This window comes from Sceloporus occidentalis, unplaced genomic scaffold (genome assembly GCF_023333645.1).
Source record: "Sceloporus occidentalis isolate IW3139 unplaced genomic scaffold, rSceOcc1.0.p SCAF_31, whole genome shotgun sequence".
NCBI lineage: Eukaryota > Metazoa > Chordata > Lepidosauria > Squamata > Phrynosomatidae > Sceloporus > Sceloporus occidentalis.
In genome coordinates this window covers 1364416-1384406 of record NW_028317011.1, presented here as the reverse complement: position 1 = coordinate 1384406, position 19991 = coordinate 1364416, and the positions used below count along the sequence as shown (strand labels likewise).

Here is a 19991-nt window from a genome sequence, read left to right as displayed (position 1 = left end):
CTATCTCCACCATGGAGTTTTCCGTGTACATAGTACAAAATTAGTGCCTAAATAAAATAAAGTCTTTGCAAGGAAAGCTAAAATAAAAACGGTCCCTTTAGGCCTCTGTCTTTAGCAGTAAAAACTAAATTCTTCCACCTGCCAGTTAAACGGCAGGTATACTTTGAAGGGTCAAAAAATTTCTGGGCTCTTGCTGGCAGCAGATCAAGAGTGTGCCAAGTTGGACATCCTGGTGGGCGCAGAATTACCTCAACCAGAGGATCTAGTGTTTCAACTTCTAACAGGTACTACACTTGATCTTAACCAAAATACAGTAGTCCACAAAGACTGCTATCACAGATATCAGATGTTATAAGGTACGAGTCTTTATTGGATTGACAAAGCTGTCTGCCCATTAAGGAAAACATGCAGTCTTCTGTCAATTATAATACTAATTATGAAACTTTAAGTCCATGTCTTAGTCACAGAACCCAAAAAGCAAACATTCAAGGATCACTTGCTTTTTGACCTGTATCTGTTCCTTTTACATTAAAAATGGCTTAACTATAGTTTTATCTTACTATTCTACTATTTATCATCATAAACTTCAAACTTCTACCTATTTTTATTTTTTCAAACTGCAAAGCCCCCTCTTGCATAATTCTTTTTTAAATAATATGCCTCGGTATGATGCATATTCTACAACTTTAATGATTGACAAAGAGCGTTGTTTTTTAGGTTGGTACTTCAACAATCAAATAATGTTTTATTAATTCACTTGATAGCCATGTTCCACATTTCAGCATCTACACACTTGCACAGCCCATCTAGCAATGTAGCAATGAAACACTGATGTGCATTGAAAAGAAGGGCTGGAAAGAAACCAAGTGGAAGGTGGGTGGAAAGAGTCCTGGCACTTGATTGAGTGCACCAACTGATATGCCTACACATTTTCCAGTAATGATTAATGATCAGCAGTAACGTTTTAACAAAACCGCTCCACTTTCTCAAGCTTGATGCTCAAACTTCTACCAAAATACATTGGCTTCACCTCATTTCTCAATAATGATAATGTAAATTGTAGTGGCTGGCTCTCTCTTTAAACAGTTTAAGGTACCTTACATTTATTTACAAAAAAAAACACTATAGCTCAACATTCTGAAATCTTACAAAGAACAGCAGTGCATAAGTATGCAGTTAACTATATTATATCATACAGACATGCACAGCTAAACAACTAGAACAAAGTGCTTGTTTATGTTTAAGAAACTATTCTTTATGAGGACGTCAGCAGGCACAATTGGTACCCTGACATGATATCCATAATCCCTCAATTCTCAGATTAACCTTGACACGCATACAGTCAGTTCCCAGACATGAATTATGTCCTTCTTAAGACAGCATCAAAATGGATTACACACCCTCTAACTGCCGGTAGGCTCAGGGGTCACTTTAAAAGGCATCTTGCAATGGGCAGGAGAAGAAGTAAGTGGGGATCTGTGCTGAAGGGACTGCCTCTAACGGAGAGACCTCAGAATACAGACTTCTCCCTACAAATTTCTAATTTTCTGGATAGAGATATCTCCTAAAATAATTATAGTGAATCTCACTGTGAGAAAATAAGTAATCTCAAGGGAGTCAGAATTATTCCAAGAAACTGGGCTGACAGGGAAGAATACATCACAGCAGAAGAAACACTTGAAAGGCAGATACCTGAGACACATATATTTATATGGTCACTGCCTTAAACTGACTAGAAAACATTTTAACAGAAGTGCCAATTTAGGAAGAGAAAACATTGTCGTCATAAAGGAAAATAAGAACTTTGCAATGGGTAATACAAGCACCAGCACTGTAGATGACTTGCAGGCAGTGGAAATCCACCACTGGTACAAGAAGTTCATGACAGAATGTCCCTCGGGTCAGCTCACACTGCATGAGTTCAAACAGTTCTTTGGGCTACGGGGCCTAAGTGGAGATGCCAACACCTACATTGAACAAATGTTCCGCACTTTTGATATGAACAAGGTAAGATTTTCTATTCAAAACACTAACCTCCAAAGAGAACAGTAGAGAGATGTAGAGAAAGGGATACGTGTTACCATGATGGGCTGTCATAAGATATCACAGGCAATAATCTTTATTTAATCCATTTAATAAAAAACTGCTGAGGTATACATTGTGCTTTTTATATATATTAAAGACTGCGATTTGTCTATTCTTCAATTGAGTTAACATCAGCGTGTTTTTTAATTATCATTCTGCCAGTTAATTAGTCTGCCTGTTATGACACTGTTACACACCATGATTACATTGTTTATCAATATGCCCACGTCATTAAACTTGACTGTCAAAATAGGTATTTATTCACTTAACAGTGATTTATTTTAAGATTAAAGAATTATCACTCTATTAGCAATCCATTATGAAAGGCCAATCTTACCATGTTTATTGTGTGATTAAGACGGTGTTACTCATGAATAATGCATACAGGCATACCCCACATTAAGGACACTCGCGAGTAAGGTCATAGTTGCAGCACAACAATTCCTTGTTTACGTACCCTCGCTTCACGAGAATGGACACATAACAGCATGACGCCAGCATGTCACTTCATCTTTAGAGCATTTTGTGTTTTGTGGTTAAAATTACCTGTGGATTGCAGTGCAGTACATGCATTGATAAGTGGGAAAAGTTAGTGCTTCACTTTAAGTACATTTTCCTTTTACGTACACGCTCTGGACCCCATTGTGTACGTTAATGTGGGGTGTGCCTGTAGTTTATGGAACGACAGCAGATTCTAAACCTCTTCCCAACTCGTGTACCACCCACAGTTCAGTAATACCTCTGTGTATCAGCCCATTTCAAAATCGCTGATAAATATAATTAGTATTTCTAGTTAACAGTCCTATAAACAGGCCAGCATTATTCTGTTGAAATGTCCTTTTTTAACAATATGTTAGTGGCCACCAATAATTAAAACTAAATTTTAGTCAAAATATTAGACAAACTAGGTTTTCATCCAGGGTTGTAATCAAGACACTATGATGCATATACCTTATATTAACACAGACTTTGTTTGCAATCCCAAATACTACTCAAGAATTTGCCAAACTTCCTTGTAATAATCCCAGAAATATATATGTTATTATTCTAACCCTATATCACAATATAAATTCTTATTATGGCCATGTGTTCCACTGTCAGCAACCTATCTGGTCCTGTGTCACATAGGATGGCTACATTGATTTCATGGAATATGTTGCTGCTCTCAGTCTGGTGCTTCGTGGGAAGATAGAACAAAAGCTACGCTGGTATTTCAAGCTTTATGATGTAGATGGGAATGGATGCATTGACCGTCATGAGCTGCTCAATATTATTAAGGTAAGAGCATGACCGGCAGACGTATCTTGACAATGAAAGGTTATCTACTGCAATATTTTTGTATTGAGTACAAACTTTAAAACTCGAAGCCATTCCTGCTGATTTGGAGGCTTCGCAAAAATTCCCACAATGTCCTGCCACCAGTACATCATTTGGAAAAGCTGCTTCTGAAAATAGGCACAACATGAAAATAAATAATTCTTAGCCAGGCTCTGCCTAAAAGCCCATCATTAGGTAAACAAAACCATTCCAATCTCCAACCTCCACTATAGCAATATAACTTCATTCATCACAATAAAAAGTAGCCAAGTGATTTAAACAGTGTATCAATCAACAAAAAAATACATTTAGAGTTATGTACCACCCTTAAAATAAGCATGACAATAAAAATAATCATTAAGTGTATGCTATTTAGCAAATAGAAAAAATCTATATAAATAATTATTTATATAAATAAATTAGCCCAAGGGTTAACGCCACAGCCTTTGTATAAAATGAATGGGTTCCAGGAGGTGATGTCTGTTTATAACGGGTCAATGGAAATTTATCTTCAAGATCCACATGAATACTCCCAATGTGGAGATCAATGCTAAGAGACTTAAATTCTTTCAAATTGTTCTTTCTTTGTTCAGGGATTTCTAAAAAAAAATATCAAATTATATGTATTTATCACACGATTATTTTTCACAAGATGCATTGTTCACCTACACCTTGGCGTTTCTAAAAAAAAAAGCTGAGCATGTCCTGACAAAACCATTGTTTAGATTTTCTTTTGGAAGTGTAAGGTGTTTGTATGACTTTAACTGAAACTGGCCACCAAAACTGACACTGAAAATGTTCCTCTCTGGCTAGATTATCCTTAATCCATATCATCCCCAGCCCTATATTGTTTATCTATCTATCTATCTATCTATCTATCTGTCTATTTTTCTAAAAAAAAGATATGCACGAACATTTAATGCAGTGGACACCACCTTCTTAATACATTCCTTATAGTCAGACATTCTCAAGGTGACTGTTCAGCTGTCCTGTCACTTTAACAGGATTTCCATAAGTAATCTGGTCCTAATAGGAGAGAGTTAATCTCATAAGAGATTAAAAGGTGGATCACGTCTTAATAAAGTTTTGACCCAGTAACCTGTACACTTCTGCTTCCATATATATATAGGTATATATATATATAGCTGACAATTCATTTAATATTTATTATCTAAAATTCAGCCGTAGACATTTAGGCACATTATAGATATTTTCCCTTACTACTGGAGTATTTCATAATTTGTACTACTAATATGTGGCTTTATTATATACAGGTATATACAAGCTGTCCCAGATTTTCTAGTATAGTTCTTAGTTTTTTGATGCAAAAGAATTATTTTGTATAAAACTTAATAATATTGAGTAATCAATTCATTGTTCACCTGTTACATTTGCAAGTGATTGTATGAAGTTGTAGAGTTACAGAGTCAGCCGCAAAATTTTGTATATCCAGAAAAAATACTTCATTGTATTCATACATGGTTTTCTCTGTTTCACTGTTAGGCAGTGCGAGCAATTAATGGGTGCGATCATGATATGACTCCTGAGGAATTCACCAATCGGGTCTTTGACAGGATTGATATCAATGGAGATGGTAAGGACCATTAAAGTAAAAATACAATTATTACAATGATACAGAATTCATGTAATCTCTCATTAACATAGAACAAAAAAATGGATACCTCCATATTATCCCAAGGGTATAACCAAATCCAAATGAAAGTAGTTACCAATAAAAGTTAACATAATTGTATTAATAAAGAAAATGTTCAGCTAATCAGCTAAATATCTATATTGAGCCAGCCGCCCTTCCTTACGTAAGGAAATCTGACTCATATAGTGCCACCACCTGGTTTACAAAAATATCTTAAACTGCATCATGCATCATGTGTAAAAGTACACATGATGGAGGCTGATGATCTACTACTGCATGGCCACATATTGTCACTTTCCTAGGAGAACTCTGACTATCCTGCCTTGAAAATGACACCGCTAATCAGAAGCCCTTTATTTGATATATGAATACTATGAATACTAATCTTTCTAGTCCATGCACTTGTTTATTTGTAGCTAAGGACAGTACTTCAAGGACAGTCATTTATTTTTCTTTCTTTTATAATGTATTTCATAATACTATATAATATATTACTACCATAGAGACTATTTAGAAATATATATCCCTGCTTTATTATCCAGGGATTATCTAAAGAACTGTCACCAACTGTTATTGTTTGACCCTCACAGGGGAGCTATCTTTGGAAGAGTTTGTTGAAGGTGCTCGGAAGGATGAAGAATTTATGGATGTGATGATGAAAAGCTTGGACCTGACCCACATAATGACTATGATAAACAACCGGAGACATAGCGTGTGAAACCGTTGTGGCAGCATGTGACATGTGGTGGGCTGGTAGTGAAAGTGTGTGCAGGAAATACTTGACAAAGAATGGGCATTGTATATGCTTTGTGATTGGAGAACACTGCTTTTTACAAAACGATACAACGTATTAAATATGTGAGAGGTGGAATGGTTTGTGATTAGTAAAAAAGTGAGGCAAGTGATATCGATGGAGGCACAGAGTGTTAATTATTAACTGAGAGTAATTGCAAGATCATGTAAGGAAACGTAAACATGTATAAACACATAAATGCTCACAATTATGATCCAGCTTTGTGTAGCAAACATATTATATCATATATTATCTGTAGGTGCATTTCACAGTGGCTAAATTAGTCAGAAGCATACTAGGTTACAGTGGCATTGGGCATGGCTACATGGGTAGATTATATGAAAAACACAGTGCCGACATCTAGAAGAATTCATAGGAGATATAATGTAGCCTATGTGGATGGGTACTTTCTATTTAATGTTACAGTGGGGCAATTAGTGAGCTTCAGGTTGGATAATGGAACTTAAGTTGATAGGCAAGACGTATTAAGTTTGTTGAGTATAAACATGTAGAAAGAACAGGGAACCAGAGTGTGTGCGTGTGTGTGTGTGTGTGAGTTACAATGGGAGTTATATATAATGGGCAACTCTGGTTTTAAAAATGGTCTTATCATGAAAACAATTAATTGCATATTCCAACAGGGATATCCCATTTGTTACTAAGGAGATACTACTTTTTACCTGAATTGGCATTTATAATTTACCCCTCCATCAACAAAGTCATAGATAATGTACGTGTATATAAAACATAAAATGGTATGAAACCCCCAGTGACATATCCTGGAAGAGCATATGTGTTGTACTTTCATAATACGTAGTTAATGGGGCGAGCTAACAATTTTCATCCAACCACAATGTTTGATTTAATTTAATTTAGAAAACAACCCATGCATATCTATTGGAGTAGAGCAGCGTATATATTTTTTTGGGTGCTTCCACATCAGGCCACATTTATCTCTATGCAAAAATTATGATTTCTATGCACATCTAGTGGATATTCCTATTCCATCTTCGTAGTAGTCTGAACACTGTATGCCTCCACCTATATTATCGCAGACAAAGATCTCAATGCCTCCACCCAAAATGATCACATCTTATAATAAATAACTTAATTTATATAACAATGGATATTGATTTAACAAATGAAAGCAAATGGGATTAGTTATCTGTAAACAGGGAGTGGTGCACCGTACTCGCTGTATGCCCTGTGCACGCTGCGTGGGGCTTTCACAGTCCTGCTGTACATTAATTGTATATTCTTTATGCTTGACAGGTTTGTGCCTTCTCTGTGAGCTGTAAATAAAAAAGCTTCTTAAACCCTAAATAAAAAAATATATATATACAATACAAATTCTGTGGTGCTTTCTGGGATCAAATGAAAGAAGAAAAAATAATGATAGTGTAGACTGTTGCAATATTTTTCATCAATAGTATAAATCATTCATTGCACTCACAATAAAAACGTGATTTTCAGGCTTATTGTCAATATCTTTGTGAATCCAGATGGACTGAAATCAAAGGAAAAAGAGCCACAATAGTGTGGTATATTCTGACAATGTACAGTAAATAAAAAAATGGATGCACTCACACCGTTAGTTGTACACCAAATGTGTACCAAATGAAGAGGAATGATTCCAGGGGTATAAATCCCCACCAGAAATGCCCTTATTCCCTTTATAAGGGACAGCCTTCAATAAATAGCGGATACTAAAGCAATATATAATTTTATTAAGGGACTAGCCCTAAGAATCTATTTTATAAATATAATATAAATATATAAATATATTGGACATTTAAAAAAATTAAAAAGTATTTAAAAAGTCAATATAAAAGTCAATATACAAATCCTCTACGCATTTTGCCGTATGTGGCTTCCTCAGGAGGTATTGTAAAAGTCTGTTTGCTTGAAGTGTGTGGCTTCATCTCGTCCCGTGATCCGCTTGTCTCACTTCTGTATTCTACGTGGTGACGTCAAGTAACGTCCCATTCCGTCAGACGTAGTGCTCGTGTGTAATGTACTTAGGGGCTTCTATCCCTGGATGACCACTCCTCCCCGGCCGTGTCTTTAGGAGAGAACTGATACTTAGAGTTAGAGCTCATATGACGAACAGAAGAGAACGTGCCGAAGAAGGAAGAAAGCGAATGAAAAAGATGTCCCACGGAACACCGAAGGAGGAAGGTGGAGAAAAGAAACAAATGATCAAATAGACAAGAAGAAAAGCAACTAAGAGGATGGACGAACAGCATACCCAAGTGAATATAATAACTCATGATGTGAAGGACACCCATCCAATATATGTAAAAAAAACATGTACATCATGTGCTAGGAGACAGAAATAAAAAAACAAAATAAAAATAAAACAATGTGTGCATCTATACATAATAGGGGGCTTACTAATTGGTGGATAGGGCTAAAAATAAAAAAATATATATACCGTATTTCCCCATGTATAAGACGCACCTTAATTTTGGGGCCCCGAATTTGCAAAAAAAAAGTATTATCATAAAATTCATCCTCATCACTCCCATCCATTAACTGCCCTTAAATTAACTCTAAACGCCCCATCAACCATAACTGCCCCTAAATTAACCCCCACCTTGTCAGGGTCCGTGTACCGCACCCCGACAGAGTAACTCAACCGAGTACCCGTTACCCGCGGGTACTGGATCCAGCGTCGTGCCTCCAGCATCTTCCTCCGTCTGCAGCCAGACTGCTTCTAAGTGCGCTGGCCCCTACCCCTACATCCTCCGAGCGGCAAGTTTAAAACTGTGCTCAGTGCTCACTTAATGTGCCGAGTAGTGCTTCTTACCTTGTGTTTCCAGTGATACCCGAATTTCTGTGTACCGAATCTGGCTATTGTTATACGGACTTTGCTGTTTCTCTGTTACCCTGAACCCGGCTTGTGTACTGACCTACGCTCCATCCTTACATATATCTTACACACCTCCCCTAACTTTCAGCAGCCCAAATATTAATTTTATACTTACTGTTAGATGCCGTTGCTGTCTGAGCAGTGTGAATGCTATGAGGAAAGGGGTGGGGCCAATCGACAGTGAGTCATAAAGGGGCGGGGCCAACGGCAGTGTGACTGCAGAAAGGTACTGGGAAGTACCGTAGTAACAGCAATCCACAACCACTGTATAAGACGCACCCAGTTTTTAGACCACAAATTTTTCAAAAAAAGGTGTGTCTTATACATGGGGATATACCGTATATATAATGAACTCCAACCAGGAGGCACTACGTCAATACCCAAGATATTAAAGCCCTCAACGGAAAATTTCTGGCAAGAGTTACTGTGTCTTGGTACAAATATTTGTTTCTAATATTCCTCAAGTGTTCTAAAATTCTCTCTTTTAGGGGCCTTATTGTTCTTCCCACATATTATAGGCCGTATGGACATTGGAGGAAGTAAACAACATATTTTGTGTTACAATTTGTGTGACTTTTTTTAATTTCGTATGTTTTTTCCGTTTTTGTACCTGTAAAACTGGTAGTTTTTTCTGTAGGTGTACACATTTTACATCTCCCACATGTATAAAAACCAGTGGGTTTTACACTTAAAAAGGAATTAGTGCTCAGTGGTTGTTTCATTGTTGGAAGGACGCTGGGAGAGAAAATACTCTTAAGTGTACCTGTTTTTTTGTAAATAATCTGTGGTGTTTATGGTAATAAGGGACCTAAAATATACTTTCATTCAGTAAGTTCATTGGGTACTTTTTTTTCAATAAACTTTATTTCTGTAGCTTGTGTTTGAAAATCTGCCTCTTAAGTCCAGTTCCTCCTGACCCTCATCATCTGTCCTTTTGGTATGTTATCTAACCAGGAGGGTAAGTGGCAGCTGGTGAAGTCTATATATACGTTTTTTGAACAAATTCTATCCCCTTCTGTAAATAACCCCAAGTCCAAAAATTCTATAGAATGATCTTGTATATTGGAAGTTAATTTTAAATTGTACTTATTGTTGTTTATATGTACATGTTTTTTTACATATATTGGCTGGGTGCCCTTCGCAGCCTGGAATACACACAACATTGTGCTGCTCATTTCCGTCACTCTGAACCACTCACATCATTATGTACAGCTGAACCTTGTTGCCGGATCAAGCCTGCCTATTTAAACCTGCCCAGCCCTGCAGTCTGGGCCTTTGCATTGATGTTAGTGAACAGGGCCGGACTGGGACTGAAAAGCAGCCCTGGAAAAATTTGGAGACCAGCCCCATATAGTTTATCTCACGGTGAAGCTCTTATACCCACACGCACCCCTTATACATACCCGAGTCACACTATGTGCAATTCTTTTTATCTCATTATTTGTATTAAAATGCCAGAAAGCAAAAGTGTTAAAAGGCCCTAATAAATTAAATACATTACACATAATAGGATCAAAACATTTACTACTGCGAACATTGTTAGATGAAAGAGTTCCATTTTATTTAGTGGAACAAAACACTGATCACATTATTCTTCACGATATTCTGGTAAGAAACTTTTATTTCTTTATTAATTCATGTAGACTATTTTTTTCCATATTTAATAAAAGCTATGATTGAGACATATTTGGTTTTTATTTCCTTTCATTTGACAACCTACCCCCGAGTTATGCACCTCTGCCCCCAGGCTTGCCACTCTGCCCCCCTGATATGCCTTCTAACCCCCTATATGCCACTCTGCCTCCAGAAATGCCTTATACCCCCTATATGCCACTCTGTCCCATGATATGCCTTCTAACCCCCTATATGCCACTCTGCCATATAGGGGGTTAAAAGGCATATCATGGGGCACTCTGCCTCCAGAAAAGCCTTATGCCCCACTATATGCCACTCTGCCTCCCTGATATGCTTTATACCCTCTCTTTATACCCTCACTCTGCATCCAGAAATGCCTTATACCCCTATATGCCACTCTGTCCCATGATATGCCTTCTAACCCCCTATATGCCACTCTGCCATATAGGGGGTTAAAAGGCATATCATGGGACAGAGTGGCATATAGGGGGGTATAAGGCATTTCTGGAGGCAGAGTGGCATAAAGGGGGTTAAAAGGCATATCATGGGGCACTCTGCCTACAGAAAAGCCTTATGCCCCCTATATGCCACTCTGCCTCCCCAATATGCTTTATACCCTCCTATATGCCCCTCTGCCCCATGACATCCCTTTTAACTCCCTTTATGCCACTCTGCCTCCAGATATGCCGTTGACCCCCTATATGTCACTCTGCATCCAAAAATGCCTTATACCCCTATATGCCACTCTGGCATATAGGGGGTTAAAAGGCATATCATGGGACAGAGTGGCATATAGGGGGGTATAAGGCATTTCTGGAGGCAGAGTTGCATAAAGGGGGTTAAAAGGCATATCATGGGGCACTCTGCCTCCAGAAAAGCCTTATACCCCCCTATATGCCACTCTGCCTCCCTGATATGCCTCAACCCTCCTATATGCCACTCTGTCCCATGATATGCCTTCTAACCCCCTATATGCCACTCTGCCATATAGGAGGTTAAAAGGCATATCATGGGACATTTTTGTTTACTTTATATGGCAAGCCGATCCAGCTTGCCATATTAAATAAAAAATAATATATGCCACTCTGTCCCATGATATGCCTTCTAACCCCCTATATGCCACTCTGCCATATAGGGGGTTAAAAGGCATATCATGGGACAGAGTGGCATATAGGGGGTATAAGGCCTTTCTGGAGGCAGAGTGGCATGAAGGGGGTTAAAAGGCATATCATGGGGCACTCTGCCTCCAGAAAAGCCTTATGCCCCCTATATGCCACTCTGCCTCCCCGATATGCTTTATACCCTCCTATATGCTCCTCTGCCCCATGATATACCTTTTAACCCCCTTTATCCCACTCTGCCTCCAGATATGCCTTTTGACCCCCTATATGTCACTCTGCATCCAGAAATGCCTTATACCCCTATATGCAACTCTGGCATATAGGGGGTTAAAAGGCATATCATGGGACAGAGTGGCATATAGGGGGGTATAAGGCATTTCTGGAGGCAGAGTGGCATATAGGGGGACACACTTACATACACACACGCCGATTTTTTTTGTTTTTAACAAATACAAAAAACATTATACAGTACAAAAAATACATTATTTTACTCACCTTCTACTTGTCTTGACTTCCTGGTAGCTGCACACTGTTCTCCTCTATGCTGACAGGATGCCACTGACCTGACATCCGGTGCTGCAGCGAGGGGGCGGAGCTTCCACCTCACGCTGCTCCCATCACTATGCAGCCATCAGACTGCCGGGAATGTAATCTAAACGGCCGGAGCTACTTTGACACTTTTTTTTTAATTTATATGGTAAGCTGGATCGGCTTGCCATATAAAGTAAAAAAAAAGTATTAAAGCAGAGCCGGCCGGCGGCATCAGCACGCACCGGCCGTTCAGATTACATTCCCAGCAATCTGATGGCCGCATAGTGATGGGAGCAGCGTGAGGGGTGAAAGGTCAGTGCGAGGGGGCGGAGCTTTCACCCCTCACACTGCTCCCATCACTAGACGGCCATCGCACACGGCTGCTGGGTGCTGATGCCGGCCGGCCGGCCGCATCAGCACCCAGCGGCCGCTTTGGTTAGATTTCGGGAAGCCTGGGGGGCAATTGCCCCCCTGCCCAGCCCGCCCCTGGCACCGAGGGAGGCGTTCATTGCCATTTGCAGCCGCTCAGCGGCTGTCTTCATGGTAAGTCTGCCGGCCGCCCAGCCCACGGACCTTCCGGCCCACCGGGAAATTTCCCGGTATCCCGGTGGGCCAGTCCGGCCCTGTTAGTGAACCGTTTTGCTTTGGCACTGTCTACCTGTTCCTGACATCTATTTGAGTTCCTGATCGTGACTTGTCTCTGCCTTGAGCCCATCCAGAGGGCTACCTGTCGTGTGCGCCCCATCCAGAGGGCTTCCAGCTAAGAGGCTTACCATCTGTATATGTTATTTGTAACATCATCTGCAATACAGATCTTATCTGCATATTCTGTCTGTGGTTTATTTCCTGCGCCTGTCTGTAACAACCCCAAGCCATCATGCATCGCTGGGTACAGATGGAGCCCCTTGTATCCCCTGCACCTGGGCTCCTACCAGACCTGTTCACCCGGTTCGTTACAGTCCTTCGTGAGCACTGCAGGGGACATGCATCCTACTCTCCGATACGCTCAGACAGCCTCCCCTGTCAGCACTTCGCACGGGGGGGAGTGCCGGCATGGGAGGTTGTCTAAGCGCATTGTGCAGACGTTCACCGGCTGCGGTAATGCGCGTAAACAACCTCCGCTGCCGGCACGTCTGCTCGATGTGCTTTAACAATATCCCTTGCCGGGACTTCCCACGGGAGTGGTGCCGGCAACGGAGATTGTTAAAGCACATCGTGCAGACGTGCCGGCAGTGTAGGTTGTTAACGCTCGCATCGCTGCAGCCGGTAAACGTCTGCGCAATGTGCTTTAACAATCTCCCTTGCCGGCACTTCCCATGGCGGAAGTGCCGGCACCGGAAGTTGTCTACGCGTATTGCGTAGATGTCCCCCGCTGGCCCCGCAAGACACCCGGGAGTCCGCTTTGGTAAGTCTAGGGGGGGGCACATCTTGGGGGCAGAGTGGCAGAATATCTCAGGGGGGGCAGAGTGGCAGCATTTCTCGGGAGGGGGACAGAGTGGCAGCATATCTCGGGGGGCAGAGTGGCAGCATATCTCGGGGGGGGCAGCACTAAGTTTTTTTTTTTTTACTAAGAACATTTTTTCTTTAAAAAAAGCACCAAACTTTTAGGGTGCGGCCTATAATCGAGCCAATACACTATATATATTTTCTATTATTATTGATCACTATCCTTATTTTGGGGGTATTTTTGGTTTAGCACATTCTTTATCACTATATTTACACTTTGAGCATTTGAATATTCAGTTTCACTGGGGTTCTTATCACATATACTGATATGTGTTTTCTGGGATAAAATGCCATTGCAGCAGGTAATTGCAGGTAATGTTTAACCTTAAGAGTATATCACTATAAATTATAATTTGAATATGGGTTGATCCACAGATTAATATGACTGTCACAAAATATTTTATTCCCTTCTGTAGTCAAAAAGGAAATCAAACCAAAAAATCATCACTGCATGTAAACAAGATCCTCTTTCCAGCCCTGATGTTTGCTTGGAATTTATTGGCCCGACTAGGCTTGGCCTAGGGCGGCCGGACTAGGGGGGGCCACAGCCCCTCTGCCGCATAGCAGGGTACCTGATCTCCCTGTAGCTCCACTGTTAAATGAGGTGGTTAAAAGGGAGATCTCCCCAACCAGCTCACTAACACTAGAGAGGATCATGCTGCGCTGACCCTCAGCGCCTCCACAGTTCACTTCTGCGTTGCATTGAGAGACCTCAAAAGGCAGGGTGCCAGAATATGAAATTGTATCCCGGTACTCAGCAGCAAGGACAGTGGCATTAAAGGGTGGCTGATACAGCCTTGTTTACAAGATACAGCACAAATTACTTACAATTATGTCCACTTTAGTAATGTTACTGGTCCGTTTTCATGAAAATGGGGTGGTTCTGGCAGCTTTTGTAATAGATCATAACAGGTTTCAAGGATATGAAACAAATTTACATGCTAGTTTTGTCACATAGTGCCACATATGTCAGCTAACCTGGGGTAAAATAATGCACTATTTAAGCAATTATAGCCAATTTATGCTGATGCAAAAACATTTAAGCCACTGTTTAATGTACCCAACACCCCATCTAATGAAGAATGCATATTAAAGCACTGTGCATACTTTAATATGCATTGTTTAAAAATGAATAAAGAAAAACCACTTATCTGACTTATGCAGCTCCTAAATGAAAGAAACGATCAACACTAAAATAAAAAAACAAATGTTCAAGTCTGTTCGTCCAAAAACACAATCGAAAAGAAAGGAAGAAATGTCAGCATACAATAATCCTCGAAAAAAAATTCCTCGACTTCCCAACCTGTTTAGAACCCGATACACAACTTTCTGGCAGAGAACTTTGCATTTCTAACCAACATTTAACTCCTTCAAGAACTGAGCATCCAGGGGAACAGGAATCTACCCGTTTTTCCTGCTGTAAAGGTTAAACCCTTAATCACTCCTTGGTTTGCAAGGACATACAGGAGCTCGTCACTTATATATTATTAAGGCATTTGTATATTGGCGATTCAACATAGGTTATAATTCAAGCAATTATGAATAAAAAATGGCAACTTGTATCTTAAATAGGCACTTGCTTTAACCCTATAAATGACAATAAGGTCATGCAATCCTGATTACAAACACATGTAATAGATATGTAATCCATGTAAATGGAATCAGATTTTGACATTAAAGATTCATATTTCTTGCTTCCATCTCCTTTAGGTATTTAAAGGGTCAATCTCAGTAGATACTTAATGGCCACAACGCCTCGTGTATAGTTCAAAAGCAACATAATGTTAATAGCAACATGTAGGCCTTAATAATTGCCTATTTCACTCCCCAATATATTCACTCCCCAATATAATTAGTTTTTGGAACTAATGTCTGTTCTATGGCATAGACACAGCTCTCTGATTGGAGCACATCTGCACAAGGTCTTATTATATTTGTACTTATACTGATACCCAACCCTGCAAACGTATATAGCTCATACCAAGGATGTCTGGTAGTGTTGGTGGGAAAACGGTGCTATAATCTGCACCATAATAACTTGGTGGAGCTAAATTATGCTAATTATGTGAGTTGAGGCCGTGTGGACAAAGTTTGGGGACAATGTGGTACATTTTCAAGTAAGTAATTGATAGGTGTGCTGTCATCTGTCCCTGGACGTAATGAAAAGGCAAGGCTCCAAGTTGCCTGCAGTCACAGGAGCAGAGATACTCTGTACAGCTAGGAGGAGTTAGAAATAGAAAAGCCAGGAGATACGTTGAATATGAGAGAGGTGAATGCAAGTGGGGAGTGAGAAAGGTATTAAATAACTGTATATGGTGAACGGGGACAGGATGTTTAACATTACATAACTCAATACTGAATATTGTTGTTTGGCCTCCAAATGAAGGCATCATTTAGTGTTAATGGCCGATCTATGTTCTCTTTTTTTTTTTTTGTAAAACCAATAAAAAAAATGTACTGAAACAAAGGCCCAAAGAGCAATAGTTGAAAAACAGTGCTATTAATTACCAAACGGTTGCTTCCCAACAGCTTGTCTGTCAGTAGCACTGGGTGACTACCAGCCTGTGTATATCTAGCGCTTCTACAACTGTAAGACTTATGGCTGTGCTTAGTAATGGACCCAGCGGCAGCCTTTCTGGGTTTTATATGTGAGCCCCTGTGGGCTTCCCATATTCAATTCCAGGAGAGGCCATTGTGCCCTTGAAAAAGGCACGCTCAGACAAATACATGTATTTAAAAAAAAAAGGGGTTTATGAACTGCAACTCCTATCACCCCTCCACTTACAAGCAGAAACACCAGGGATACAAAAAGAATGCCATACTTATGTACCTTTTTATCTTTCTATTTCTTTGCTATAATTATGGGATTTAAAGGGGAACTCCCACCATCTCGCCATTTATTTTAATGAAAGCATTATGTATGTAAGTATTATGTACTTACTTTATCTTAAAATTGCTTTTAACTGCTAATCTTACATACTCTTACTGTTTAACACGAGTACTTGCATATTGAAAGTTCTCTAATATATGCCCCCCCTTTGCTTTTCCGGTATCTACACGTTAAGGTTTGTAAACTATTCCTGATGTGTTTTGTTACTAACATCACATACCATTTTAGCCTCAGGTTCATTTATATATTCCATATTTAAATAGAAGGGTGAGGAAAAGGCAGATACGGTATATTTGGACAGGAAATTATTAATTGGCTGCTGCCAACCTCAGTTTCAAGGTAAATTTTCAATAATTTGTTTTTCCAAAACAGTGACTGATAAGTAAACACCACAAGCCATAAGGTAGTATTAGTGAATTAAATCACTTATGTGAAAAGCTGTCATGGTGACAGATCTGCTTTAATCTGAATTTAAACCTCATTGCTTTCTTATTTTAGATAGTATAAGGGCCCTTTCCAGCAATCTCGCATCTACGTGCTGTACCCTTTCTGTCATCATACTCTGTCCTTCCTCTCTCCATATCTTGCTATTCTCTTCCCTCCCCTACCACATCCCACAGTACTGCCTACTCCAGCACGGACGCAACTACTTTATAAGCCGTCAGTACCACACCCCTTCCCTGCATAAAGACCGTGTGTTGTACAGCTGTCGTTGCAGTTCAATCTCGTCTCGTCTTTGGCATTACACGTATGTATCCTGTATGTATCCTGTGTTACGCCTTAGCCTGTCTGTATGAGCTATTTGTTTTCACTTACAGGTGTTTGATTTTATAACATAGGGAAGCAACGGTCAGAGCCAGCAATGCAAGCTGTTAGTAACGAGTAGAAACTTATAGAGTGGGTTATCTCAAAGTTATGATCAGTACTTTTGTGTTATATCGGTTCAATGTACATTTATTGGACTGTAAACCAAGAAACACCCAGTATATACATGGTTTTATGCATGCAAAGTGTGTACTCATGCCTCGTTACTCAAATATTTAACCAGACGGTTACGGTTAGACAAGATAAATTATTGGTAAAAAAGTGCATTAGTATCAAATTATGTAGAGTTTATTTTGTATTATTATTAACAGCTGAATAAGCATTGGTTCAGTCGAGGTTGGGTGAAAGTCTGAAAATATTTTAACAATTACTACATTGTAAAACCTGTCCGTAGAGTAGAACCTCTTTCAACGTGGTGTAATCTGGTGAACAAACAAAACACATATGCCATTTAATTACCCAGTCTCTTATTTTTCTAAATCCTTCTGTGGGGACATGACATAAAGTTCTGATTTAGTGACATCACCTTTGATTTCCCCCATCTCCAGATACAAAAGAATCCTTCAAAATTAAAATAAAGCTATTTTAGTTACTGAAGTTTAGGCTCCTTAAGCTCTAGACTCTTTATCTTCAATGTATCCAACGTAGTATTACGACCGCTAATCTGTGAGATGTCTGCCATCAGTTTCTTCAGTGGTGTCGATATATATGGGACAGGTTTTAGGTAGGACCTTCCAGGACGCCATTTCCTAGTTCTCCTCTCAGGAGGACAGGTGGCACCAGTACAATGTGCTATGTAAGGCTATCCCCTCTAGTGTTCATGGCCCAGTTGTGGAGATCAGAGATCTCTATTGTAAGCACCCTATTAAGCAGAGGCACGCCATGGAGGTTGATTACCCAATAGAGTGATCTTCCTGCATTTTGTGCCAGAGCTTCCACACCACAATACACCAGTGAGTTCTTTCAGATTGCCACCTTTAGTAAGCGTACCCACTTTTCCGTCATTTTCCGTTTACATTACTTTACCATTGATGTATTTGATAAAGCCTGCAACCATAGGGCAGGCTGACATGAAGATGTGGGGACAGGTATAAGTTAGGTAGTATTATTATTGTAATGGTTAAATGGTTCATAGAAAGGTCAGGAGTTTAAAAAAAAAATGTTATATAAGCTAGTGGTGTTTGCGCCTGCGCTAGCGCTTTGCCGTACTTTTAAGCTGCCTCGCGCCATCTCGTGGGTGCCTCGCGCCACTTTGAGGTGTGCCTCGCTCTATCTCGCACTGTGCTAAGGGCGGGAAAACTAACTATAAATAGAGAGTTCATGAGGGGGCTTTTTACTTACCTGGCGAACCGCTGAGCCGATACTGCACTATCCTTGAGGCTGGTGAGCAGTGGCGAAGTGGTTAGCTGAAGATGGAGGAATTAATGAAAATGCGCCCTCCCACCCTCCCTTATGTTTTATATTTATTGTTTAAAAAAATAATAATAATCATAATAAAAAAAATTATTTGTCGTGGCTTTTATTAGGGTATGGTTACCCTATAAATTCAACGGGGTGAACTGGAATTTTAAGTTATGCCAGCTGGCTTATAGGGCGGTTGGCAATAGGATTTGAGTTAGTATGTGCTTTGGGGCTTGTGGCAGGGGCTGAAGTTTTTTGGTTATATGTATCAGTTATAAGTTACAAGTTATAATTGAAAGTATTTGTTACGTGATGGTAAAACTAAATAAAAGTCCACGGCCTGATTCATCCAAAATACGTTGTTGTGTTTTTATTCTCTGGTTTGTAAACATTTTTTGTTCATTACATTCACTTGAATTAGGTCCCCTACAACTTCATGAAAACCACTTTTTGACTTACCCTACTTTCTTTTGCAGTCGTTTTCTTTTTTTACCATTTCTGCTAACCTGATTTTTTTTTATGGCATTATAAGACTCATACCACTGAAAGGATGTTTTGTCAATTCTGATACAAAAACAGTCTTTTTTAAAACAGAAAGGATGTTGATCCAAAAGTTACTTTTCCTTGCCTTACTTCATAATGAACCTATTATATGGCGCATGAATGGTTCGCTTCTTGTGTGCTAAGAGTTTAGAAACACACATACAGAAACAGACATTAGTTGCATTACAGCTAAACATTACTACAGAAAATGGAAAAATGTTTGTCATGGCCACATAAAGATACTGTTTTGAAATACACATTGATGTCCAGGTTGTCACCAAATAATTACTTATTTAGATAAAGAATTTGAATATGTATAGCTTGGAGGAAAGAAGAGAAAGGGGAGATGTGAAAGAAACATTTAACAAATGACTGGAGGTATAGCACAATACCAATAATCTAAAACTAGAGGTTCAGTGGCTTAGATGTAATGTAAGGAAGTTTTGTTTTACTGAGATTTATATAACTGGAACAGCCTCCCAGCAGAAGTGGTAGACGCAAATACAGCAAGGGCATTTAAAAATGCACATGATAAGAATAAAGCTATCCTGAACCTGAGATGATACTAAGTAGAGATCAAGGTCTGAATCATTACATCATGAAAACTGGGTAGACTAGATGAGCCGAATGATTCTTATCATGATAGCCATTTGTAATGGCTTCAATAGCTTTGCCTCTGTCCAGTTAAGAGATTTCACTCGGGCTGCCCCATATCTCTGGAATCTACTCCCAAGTAACCTTCAGCATTCACCCTCCCTCCCGACATTCAGGAAACATCTAAAAAACCCACTTCTTCAGAGAAGCCGCACCATCTTAGC

At 39.6% G+C, this 19991-nt stretch overlaps 1 protein-coding gene across 1 annotated transcript; it reads left to right on the top strand.

The window, feature by feature from the left end:
• The first annotated feature begins 1809 nt into the window (after positions 1 to 1809).
• LOC149298684 (guanylyl cyclase-activating protein 1-like) lies at positions 1810 to 5774 on the top strand. Its single transcript, XM_089487140.1, has 4 exons — positions 1810 to 2007; positions 3214 to 3363; positions 4906 to 4996; positions 5647 to 5774. The coding sequence occupies exons 1-4, from the start codon at positions 1810 to 1812 to the stop codon at positions 5772 to 5774; spliced, it is 567 nt and encodes a 188-aa protein (XP_089343266.1).
• Positions 5775 to 19991: the final 14217 nt, after the last annotated feature.

What these genes read in the sequence shown, in the direction of transcription:
- LOC149298684 (XM_089487140.1), top strand. Translation starts at nt 1,810, where the DNA reads ATGGGTAATACAAGCACCAGCACTGTAGATGACTTGCAGGCAGTGGAA. An exon ending in GCACTTTTGATATGAACAAG is followed by an intron (nt 2,008 to 3,213) that starts GTAAGATTTTCT and finishes TGTGTCACATAG; the next exon opens with GATGGCTACATTGATTTCAT. An exon ending in AGCTGCTCAATATTATTAAG is followed by an intron (nt 3,364 to 4,905) that starts GTAAGAGCATGA and finishes TTTCACTGTTAG; the next exon opens with GCAGTGCGAGCAATTAATGG.